This window comes from Thamnophis sirtalis, unplaced genomic scaffold (assembly GCF_051295495.1).
Source record: "Thamnophis sirtalis isolate CommonGarterSnake01/CBP01778 unplaced genomic scaffold, rThaSir2_p1.2 scaffold_4, whole genome shotgun sequence".
In the NCBI taxonomy this organism is placed as follows: Eukaryota; Metazoa; Chordata; class Lepidosauria; order Squamata; family Natricidae; genus Thamnophis; species Thamnophis sirtalis.
Genome location: NW_028261384.1, coordinates 97380320 through 97391868, shown reverse-complemented (window position 1 = coordinate 97391868; position 11549 = coordinate 97380320). Strand labels below are relative to the sequence as shown.

The window sequence follows — 11549 nt, the reverse complement described above, 5'->3', positions numbered from 1 at the left end:
ATTTCCAACCCTAACTCACCTCACTGTTCAGGAAACAGTAGAAAACAGAGACAAAAAAGCCCTGGATGGAGAATAAAAAAGATTTAGAGAAGAGAAACAAATTGCCATGATTTCCCCCCCCCCCCCCCAAGGCTTTCTATGAAACATATTGAATGATTAATGTCTTTCAACAAACACATACTAGCGTTCATGTCTCTAATGTAAAAATCTGCTCTACAACCTGACTTGTCTTCGGTCTATTATCTAATAGGGTAGCGGGCTTTCTCCTGGATTCTCCTTGCTTGCACATTGCCAATCTCTGAATTTTTTACATTTATCAGACAATTTGGACTAGAGATACAACACATTTCTCCCAGGAAAACGGACTGTAGTTAACTCAAGGAATGGGGTTCATTGTGCCCATGTTTAATAACTGAATTTGTAATAAAAATAGACATCTGAGGCCTCCAGTGTCTTGAACACAACCTGCAAATTGGTTCTCGCCATTGAAAATCTCACTGAATTGAAATTTTAGTGCCATAAAGGATATCATTCAATTCTTGGTGAGTTTTCCACTATTTGCATTTTTAAAATGTTGTTACATTTAAATTAAATAGAAATTCAAACACTTTTAGCTTTTGGCTATGTCAACCTTTTAGCAAGTGGTTTTCCTTCAATTATGTTGATGTGCTTTCCCCATTCCTTGAAGCAGGAGGAAAGTGTGTGAAAAACTGCTCCTGAAGCTTATCTTTTATCAGACCAAAGTACACAACTGGGAAAGGTGGAGGAGCAACATGTTAAATAAATACATAAAAAACACCTTTAATATGATATTCGTTTACCTTATATATAATATCACTGAAAAATCTGATCTACGTTAATGCCATGTTTCCAGCCTCCCTTCTAACTCATTTCAGCTCTGATTTTTGTGAGGTTTGCCTACCTGGAAGGACTCCAAAAGGGAGTTGAAGTAAATGAAGACTATCCTGGATATTTCATCTTCTCCAGGGTTAACAAAGAAAAGCATGTAGGTTATTCCTAATAATGGAAGGAGCACAAGGGTGGCCTTCACCGCTTTCCTGAAGGAAGAGGATACATGTTACCATCCATACTATAACAAAGAATAGGATAGGACAGGACAGGACAACAGAGCAGAATAACAGAACAACACAGCACAGAATAACACAGAATCTTTATTGTCACTTTAAATGTACACTAATCAGCATACATTAAAATGAAATTTCGTTACATTCAGCTCTCAAAAGATAATCATTATGCATATATCCACATACATACATATATATGACACAGAAACATCAGAGTCTAGTTCAAATATATATATGATGAAAAAAAGAATCCTGAGAGTTTACAAGAAGAATGGCATGTTACAGAATCTAGTAGTCCTACTATAGATACTTCAAAACCTCCCAGAGGGGAGCAACAGAAACAGACCATGAAATGGATTGGGGGGGGGGGGCTCTAACAATGCTTCGAGCTCTAAGCACATAGCGCTTATAGGCCTCCCTGAATAACAGGAAGCAAGCTCCCTATAATCTTTTCAGTTGTCCTTACCACTCTCTGTATGGACCTTCTATCTGAGGCACTGCTGCCACCAAATCAAACAATGGTGCAATTTGTTAAAATGCTTTCAATTGTGCATCTGCAACAAGTGGCCTGGACATAAGGAGAAAGTGCTCTCCTCATCCGACGCAGGAAATGCAAACGCTGGTTGTATGCTTCACTAAAGATAACACATGAAGAGACCAAGTCAGATTGTTATTTATCTGCACCTCAGATACATAAGTTGGCTTCCACCCAATAAAACGTGATTTGACCTAGTACTGAATCCTACTTCAGTGCTGGCAGTGAGCCATTATTCTCTGTCCTCTCAGAGCAGTAGATTAGTAAGGGTGTTGGTTTGGTATGCTTTCTCCCAAATGCACTGTTGCCTCCCATTTACTCTGCTGACTTTCCTCTCCTGCATGCTCCCTCTTGAAGCAGATATTTCAGTCATAATCTTGGTTTTGTTTTTAGGACAGGCCTTCTTATAACCCTCTATCTATTTCCCATTTTTGCACTGCTCCTTACGATCTAGGTTAATACCTGTACTGTATGGTCTCTGAGGTGGTTGAAGCCCGAAGCTTGGTCATCAGGATTCTGACAATATTGAATAAAAAAATAAAATTGATCTGGAACAGAAACAGAAATCAATTTGAGACTGTTAAAGTAACTGGGCAAGGAGAGTTTTATACCATAAATTAAAGTTATCCCCTAAATGAATCCATTATAGAGTGTAGAAGAGTTGGAATAGTATTCAAACACCATTATCCTGTTCTTACTTGTACTTTATATCATTTTTATATTGTTTACTAATCCTTACATTTTTTCCCAGCAAGACACTTAGGATTAATCCCATCAGGTACAAAATGCTAAAAAAAAAAAAAGACAATCTCCACACCCCAATTTTTCAAAATTGCAGCATGTTATTTATAGAAAATGTTCTGAAAATGGGAAGACTCAGAGCAGCTTAGAAAAGTTTTGTAATTATCACAGTGCAACCATTTCATCAGATTACATTACTTATTGGACTCAGATATATCTCAGATTCAAGGTGTAAAGTTCAGGAACAGTCAAATAATAAGTTATTGAATTCTTATTTGAATTCTTATTGAATTCATTGATTGAATTCTTATTTAAATCATGGACTTTCTGAACATCTGATACACATACACACAGATCTTCAAGCTGTAATGGCTCCATATCAATCTGCATAGTAACCAATGAGTATTTGTCTTATCATGGTGTATAATAAATGTCCTATAGGGATCCTCACTTGAGCATTGCCATGTGCTCAGTTCATCCTGGTTCCATCCTGCTACAATCATATATTTATATATACATTTAAGAAATGCAGCCTAGTTTCCAACTCTCAGAGAATGTGCATGGCATGTCTTGAAAATACATTTTATACATTGTTTTAAAGTTTCCAATGTAGTAACAAACTACTCTTTTTTTAATTTTAATTTTTAATCTCTTTCATTCTCTGCCACTGGGAGGAGCAATTTTCTCAACTATTTAAAGCAAGAAGGAGATAGATTTATTTGTCATGAATTTATCAAAGGTACTTTTCTTCCCTTCGAAGTGTTTTGGTATAAAATTAGAAAATTCAGTTTGTATTTTTATATTCTGTTATTAACCAATGGAAAACTAGAGGCCTCTGTTCAATTCAACATTGGCTTGATTCCATGGTTATATTGTTGGGTTGGTATTTGTGCTAACATTAGAGAGAGTACTATTATTGTATCAGCTGTTATTTACTTTCTAATCTTATACTGATTTTTATTCATTTATTTTATTACACATTTGCCCTTTTTCCATCAATGATTCTGGGCAGCTCACAACTAGATAAAAACAATATATAATATTAAAATGATAAATATTAACATCAAAATAGATAAGATAGCTAAGGAAGGAACCAGTATATACTGGAGTGGAAGTGAAGTTTTTTTTAAAAAAAAAAAAAAACATTAACCATCTCTTTATAGAATGCCCCCATACAGAGATGGGATGTGGAGACCCCAGACCAATCGGCACTATATTAATTCAATATTATGCAATAACATTCATATATTTCTTTCTTTTAAGTGCCCCCTCCCCCTGCCTGAGTCTTTAGCACATCATCATTGCTGTACGTCTTTGTTGTGCATTTATGAGTATGCAATACAACAAAAGCTGAACTGACTGTTTTTATTAGTATCAGCTTGAGCATAGAACAAAAAGTTTATTGCATGTGACTTCAATCCTTATATAAGAAATTTTTAACTATATTTTTAAGCTTTAAGAATTCAATATAAGCAGTAAATAGCAAGGCAAGTTTTGGGGCTTTAGAAAGTTTTAAATACATTAAAGGCTCAGAGAAAGTTGGAATATTTTATTTTGAATATTAAGAGTTTGAAATTAATTTTAAAGAATAAATGCATAAATATTTTCAATATTGGCGATATAACATGATAAGCAGCTTGTAATAGCATTGAGAAAATTTGTTGAGGAATGGGCAACTGGACTTTGAATCAACAGTTTTAGTTCGATTGTGTTTTTAATGAACATCTTGTTCCCAGAAAAAGTTGTTACACCAGAGGAGGCTGATATAGAGGGGTGGGAGGAAGAAAAACAATTATCTGACATGATTATGAAGAATAACATGAACAGGAATGATAAAAATGGATTTATAAAAATTAAAAAATACAAATATTTTTATTAAAAATAAAAAAGGCCAAGAGAGTAATTGGAATAATTTGTTCCTGCTTGAACTTACAAAAAGGCTTGTTAAAGTTTTGACGAAATTAGAAACAAGGGATAATGATCATTCAAATGGATTAAAGAGCAAGATGATTTTTATGTAAAAATAAGGATTATAAAGTTGGCTTATTTGATTAGTGTTAAAATGGGGTTTGTTGTTACTTGGGGATATTATTTCTGGAATTGTTGGCATCTGGACTGGAAAAGATGTTCATTCTGATTTTCTTACAGACAGAATGTTATACTTGTTAATTAATGTGATTATTTTAGAGATCTGTTTTGACTTCTTGATGATACCTGGATTAGAAAAGACATTGCTTACTGGATTTGCCTATAATTAATAGTAAAGGAATGGGGTGAAGAGATTTATATATCTGTTAACTAGAAAGGGATTGAGAAATTGTTTATATTTGTCATGATGAGGGTGGGAAGCAATGGTGGGATTCAGCCAATTCACACCTCTTCGGGAGAACCGATTGTTAATTTTCTAAGCAGTTTGAAGAACCAGTTGTTAGAAGAAATCTCATTTTGTTTTTTTCCCCACTTTACAGGGCTAATCCTGTAAGGAAGGCAGGAAGGAAACATTGTGGTGTTGTTTCTAACCTAATCTTTATTGCCATACTTACAGAAACTGCCTCTCTGGTTACATTGTAACAGTTAACAGCCCATCAATGTGAGTGATGTTGGCCACACCCACCCAGTCACATGACCACCAAGTCACACCTACCCATCTGATCATTAGGGCAGAAAACCGGTTGTTAAATTATTTGAATCTCACCACTGGTGGGAAGTCACTTTCTTAGATTCTTTTCTTTTCTTTCCATTTTTTCTTTTTTCCACCTTTATTTTTCAATCTTTCTTTGTCTTTTTAGTTTTTATTATCTTTTATTATTGTACTTAGACCTCCTAATAAAAATATTATTTTTAAAAAAGCCAAAATATTTCACAGAAAACACTATTTCTCCATAACATGAGCAGTTTATTTTTTTTGCTAAATACCAGCTTCCTCAGAGCAGAAAGCCTATAATAACCAGTGCCAACTGGGGTTACAAAGAGTATCCATATGTTACCCTATGAGTGATATAAACAACTCTGTGATCAAGAAGTCAAGCAGACTAAATAAAGAGTGTTGAATATTAAATGAATGGTACAAGAAGTGAACCATGAATAAATTATTTTATTTAGAAAGCGAGGGATATAAGAAAATTGGTATTTATCAAAGGTTGAATGTACACACCCTTTTGGACAGTAATGGTACATTGTTTGTAATAGGGTCAGAGTTAAATCCAAGTTGAATTTAATAATTGCACCTGTTCCCTGCTTGTGTTATTGCCTTCTTATGAACAACAACACATGTATCAGTTGTCGAGGTCTTTTGTCAGGGTCTTTAAGCTACCCTGTTGCCCCTAAAGAAGTGGCTCTTTGTATCTTATTATTGATCTAACCTTGTTCTGTAGAAGGATTGTCTTTTATTCCAGGGAAGGATTGTCTTTTATTCCAGGGAGCAAATGACATATCTGGTTGTAAGTCTAAAAACTATCAAACGGATTATGAAGATTAGAAAAAGATTACAATCTAGCCGCTATTTCATGAGCCAAGGTGGCGCAGTGGTTAAGAGCAGCACTGCAGGCTACTGCTAGATCAGCAGGTCAGCGGTTCAAATCTCACCGGCTCAGGGTTGACTCAGCCTTCCATCCTTCCGAGGTGGGTAAAATGAGGACCCAGATTGTTGGGGGCAATATGCTGACTCTCTGTAAACCGCTTAGAGAGGCCTGAAAGGCCTATGAAGCGGTATATAAGTCTACTGCTATTGCTATTGCTATATTGCTATTGCTATATTCAAACAGCTGTTTCCTTCCTTTCCTTGATGAAGTATGGATTAATTTTTGTTAAAAGTTCATTTGTTAGAATGAATATGATTACCGTCTGTGTTGCATATTACAGTATCAATGGCATTTCATTTGATATGCAATTTTATATTTGTCTAAATCTTTCACTACTGACAGTGGGGATAGGGACAGAAAGATTAGCAGTGTTTTAGAGTTGTGCTGGTAGTCTGACAGTATTATCACTATCCACAAAACAGATAGCACTTTTCTCTACAAAAACGCTAGGCATTAAAAAAAAATAGTTCTATATGTTTTCAGACTAAACTGAGGAAAACCTAGTGATAGGAATGTCTAGTGCATTGCAGAGTCTTTTATGCTCTTCAATGCATCACCTATGAATATACAATATGCAAATATACACAATATACAAAATTATTGGCACTCTTTTAGAACTGGTTCTTTATCATTTATGTTATTTTAAAGAATACTATATAAGTAGCTCCTGGGTCTCTTCTTTCTATTACATTGAATGACCTGACTGAAGCAGGATAAAATACCTGAGTCATATTTACTGCTAAATTCTGAGTTAGCACCATGTATAAAAGCTGAATTCATTTTTCATTTCATTTTTTTTCATTTTATTGACATTTATAGGCTGCCCTTTTCCCTAAGGGGACTCAGGGCAGCTTACATTTCATAGGAGGGGAGTGTAAGACAGGACACAAAAGAAATGTGAATAAAGGAAAATAACCAATAAAACACAACATTCATTCGACATTCGGGCGGGGCGAGATTAGGATCTTATCCCCAGGCCTGACGGGATAGCCAGATCTTGAGGGCTGTGCGGAAGGTCTGGACGGTGGTGAGGGTGTGAATCTCCACGGGGAGATCGTTCCAAAGCGTCGGAGCTGCAACCGAGAAGGCTCTCCTCCGCGTAGTCGCCAGTCGGCACTGACTGGCGGATGGAATTCGAAGGAGGCCTACTCTATGCGATCTGATGGGACGAAGGGAGGTAATTGGCAGAAGGCGGTCTCTCAAATAGTCAGATCCACTACCATGAAGGGCTTTATGAATGGTGAGTAGTACCTTGAAGCGCACCCAGAGATCAACAGATAGCCAGCGCAGCTCACGGAGGATCGGTGTTATGTGGGCGAACCGCGGTGCGCCCACAATCACTCGCGCGGCCGCATTCTGGACTAGCTGAAGTCGCCGGATGCTCTTCAAGGGCAGCCCCATGTAGAGCACATTGCAGTATTCCAGCCTAGAGATCACAAGGGCTCGAGTGACTGTTGTGAGAGCCTCCCGGTTCAGGTAGGGCTGCAACTGGCATACCAGGCGAACCTGGGCAAATGCCCCCCTGGTCACAGCTGACAAATGGTGGTCAAAAGTCAGCTGTGGGTCCAGGAGGACTCCCAAGTTGCGGACCCTGTCTGAGGGGTATAAATTTTGACCCCCCAGCCTGATTGATGGAACGTTGACCAAATTGTTGGGAGAGAAACACAACAGCCACTCGGTCTGTTGGAGAATTGAAATCTTAGGCAGAATTCTACCCTATTCCCTTTCTTCTTCCCACGAGAAAGTATTAAATCAGTGTTCAATCTCTTGTCCTGTCTTATGTTACATAGGAAGCAGAATATCAGTGCCTAAAGTACCCAGAAATATATTCTGAATAGTTTAGTATATTTTAAACCATGCCTTCTGCTTTATACAGAACACCAAACCATTGGGAATTATGGAAGCTATAGGCCCTTATTTAAAAAGCTTTCATTTGAGGAAAGATGCTTTGGGAGAATGGAATTGAAACAACTTTGGACTGAAAGACTTTCTGGAGATAGGTTGCTGTAATTTCTAGTTGAGAATCTTGTGTACTCTTGCATCTATCAATTCAAGTATAATTTAATACTCAGAAATACTCAGAAACAATAATGACCACACTTCACAGAGAGCAGAAACAACTGCAATATATCTGTATGCCTGGCATCAGCCTCTAACAATGCAATCACTTCCCACTTTCTCCCCAGGATTCTGCATTGACTAAGATTGCAACAGAGATATGGTTAGGTTAATAAGGCAGGAGCTATTATCCTCATCAAAGAACATTATTAGAAGGCTTGCTGGGAACGGGAATGTGTGTGAAGTATGCTGTGTTCAATTGATATAGTGGTGTGAGGGTGAGAGAAATTGGCAGGGAAGTACAGCAGCAGGACAAAAATGGAGTGGAAAGAGGAGGAGTGGGAAGAAAGAAGGAATAAAAGAAAACTAATTCAAGGGTCACTCTCTTGTTGGTACTTTAAGATAGCAAAATGTGATGTTGCTTTGGAGGAAATCTCTCTACTTCTGTATGCCTTGTCTTGTGGAAATGATTACCCACAAGGAAAGAAATCCTTGGACTTCTTCAGTTCTCCTTTTTTCCATGTCTGAAAAAATAGTTTGGTATTCTTAGTGGACAAGTGGCTTCCAAGGAAAATTTTAGTGCTCACTTTGTTTCTCACCCAACCTACTGACACTAATATTAGATCTCTCTGTCATAAGAGTAAAAAAAGAAGGAAGAAAAGCAACCTGAGAATAACTCCTTGATGCAAAACAAGTCAAAATATTATTTTTCCAGTCTGAAAGTGTAAAGAACTACATTCAGGACAACCAGAAGCAGAGCAGAATGGGGTTAAAACTTTTCAGAACTGAACAAGAGAGAGAAATTAGTTTGCACATTTTTCTGCTACTAATAATTAACTGATCTTGCCAGACCTCTTTCTTTCATTCATAATTACTCTATTGAAAATGCTCTTCTCTTTTGCCTTTGGTTATCCTGGAAAATCTTGGCGTGGCATAGGAGGGGGCTTCCATTCTTACCAGCAACACCAGTATCATTGGACCTTGATAGATGTAATCAGTGTAAACTCCTGCACGCTTTCCAAACCAGCACCTGCAAGTTAAAACACAAACAGATAAATCAGTGTTTTTCAAAATTGGCACTTTTAAGATATGGGGACTCCAATTTTCAGAATTCAAGCAGGCAGTTCTGGGATTTGAAATTCACACATGTTAAAGATGCCAAGTTTCAAAAACATTGAGATAGATAATGTTGAGGGCTTGACTTTAAATATACATGAAGCAGAGCTAGAGTTCAAGACCCAAATCCATGTTTTGTTTCAGCTATGTGAAATAATAATATTTGCAATCTGTCCAATACTATAAAAAGAAAAAAAAAACTCTGTTTGGATGCTGGGAGTCTTTTGATGTTCAACAATTAGCCCCTCTCCAGAGAAGCAAGGAAAAGAAAAATATTTTTTTGCTCTACTCCAAAGCCGTAATTTGCTCTAGGAGAAAATTTCATTATAGTCCAGAATTTTTTTTTAAAAAAAATCAATAATTTTATTTTTTAACAAAAAATATTTAATCTTTATAAAACATTGAGAAAAATTAAACTCAATCTATTCACCACATTGAGTTATTTATAAACAAGGTGAAATTGAAAAAAATCAAGTAAAATATATATTAAGGGGAAAAATCTATCTTATATTTTATGTTTATCAGTAGACAGTGGCTTACCAGTAAATTCACTATTATTACAATAGTCCAGAATTCTTATGTGTGATAAAATATTTCTTTCATCACTTTATTAAAAGCTAAGCACTTCCAACTGCTGAACCTTTCAAGCATGGCAACTTTTCCCCCACTAAATCTTTTTGAAATCACAGGAAAACATCCTATATTGTTTTTAAGTACATGTTTTAAAGTACACAGCAAGAAAAATAATATCTGCTGAGAATATAGTACATCATTAGCCAGTAAGGACATTTGGAATGCTGAGATGATGTGATCAAGGTAGAGATCAATTTCTGGTTTTTCTTCTGGTAGATGAGATGTAGCCAGTCAAAAAAGCACCATCTACCAGAAAGTAAACTAGAGAAGTAGATTCCAACAGCCCTTCCATTCCCCAGGTCATCATTTCTTTTGAAGATCCCAAAAAATGTTTGTATCACTTCTATTTTCTAAGAATGCTATAGAGGACCAAGAGACTGATGTTTGTTTGGCCTGGATCCAGCAGCACCAAGCGAGGTATCCCCTGGTACCTATGGCAATATAATTGCCCTTTTCAATGTATAATATTCTACACTGTCCCATTTTACTTTCACTGTGGTTAACACAGTAGGTTATTCCTACTGAAAAGGTTAACATAACGGATCCATCCTATTTTGATAAGCAAAACTTTCAATAAATCCTGTAGAGGTCAAATCACATAATTAAATATGGGTTATAATGCTTTTAGCTGTCAATGCCTGTGTTTTTTCTTTGGACTGTATTATGGAGGAGGGGGAGCAATATTAACTCACCTTTTCCTTTGGCCTCCCATTCTTAGGTATCAGGTCCTTTACTCCTGAAGTTTCTCAAGCAATCAATCAATCTGTTTCATCCAACAGATGAAGTTTGCTAGCCAATATCTTCAAAGTGCCTGTTTGCATTTGCTGTGCCTTTGCAGAGAAAGTTGCATACCATTCCAAATGAGGAGTGCTTTTTAAGTAGCTTGCAGCTGATTACAAGACTGTAACCTGGTTTCAGCCATGACCTCAGTTAGGACTTAGCATGGAAATGAAAACCAGGGCTGGCAATTAAGGTAAAAGGTGGCAGCCTGAAATCAATCCTGTTTGTCTGCTTGATTAATTAGTATGGAATAGGCTTGCCAGGAGGCTGCTAAGTCTGCCATTATCAAATCCTTGGGAATGGAGGGCCAAGGGCACCAGGAAAACACCTTATCTGCTCTTGTCAAATTAGAATGTTGTTTAAATGAATGGAGTCTTCCCTTTTGAGTTTCATTAGAGGTACTTGGTCTGTCTGCTCTGTTACTATTTTTCTGGCTGAATTCTAGTTTGTGATTGAATGATATACTTTTTTTTCAAAATTTGTTCAGTTTTCATTAATCATTCCACTTTTGTGTAGCCACAGTCACAAAGAACCTCACAGCACCTTGAAACTTGACCAACTGTGCAAGCCCTAATAATAAAGGCTGAATTAGATTGGGATATTGAAGCTCCAGGCTTAAATCCTTATAGGTTTTTAAAAGCAGCAACAGCGGGGTGTATAATTAACAGTGAAGGAGAAAAGAAGTTAGATTTGCCCCATGATATTCGAAAGGAAGAAAAGATTGACCCTTCCTTGCCTGTATCATTTTTGCCCTTGGCGGGGAAAAACAATACAGTGTCTCAAGCTTATTTGTTTTAATGAGACCAGAATCTTACTTTACTAGAGTAAACAAAGACTTATAAGATTACTTTGCTGAATTTGGAAAGGTAAGGAACTACATATTTGAGCTAAAGCACACAAGCGACCCCCAGAGGCATCAAATCTGGTATCTATAGAAAATCTGAACTGCAACTTCTATAATCCCCTACCATCAGCAATGCAGGTTGAAGGTGATAAGAGATGCAGCCCTAAAGAATAGAT

The 11549-nt window shown here is 36.8% G+C and overlaps 1 protein-coding gene across 2 annotated transcripts in view; it reads right to left on the bottom strand.

The window, feature by feature from the left end:
* The window catches only part of CRHR1 (corticotropin releasing hormone receptor 1), an 83257-nt gene that overhangs the window by 1503 nt on the left and 70205 nt on the right, over window positions 1–11549 (bottom strand). For both annotated transcript variants that reach the window (XM_087713516.1, XM_014069083.2), the window contains 4 exons: window positions 8958–9030; window positions 2083–2168; window positions 923–1058; window positions 20–61 (listed from right to left, as the gene is read on the bottom strand). In XM_087713516.1, the coding sequence (XP_087569642.1) occupies window positions 20–61; window positions 923–1058; window positions 2083–2168; window positions 8958–9030 (337 nt within the window). The remainder of the gene's footprint in view (window positions 1–19; window positions 62–922; window positions 1059–2082; window positions 2169–8957; window positions 9031–11549) is intronic.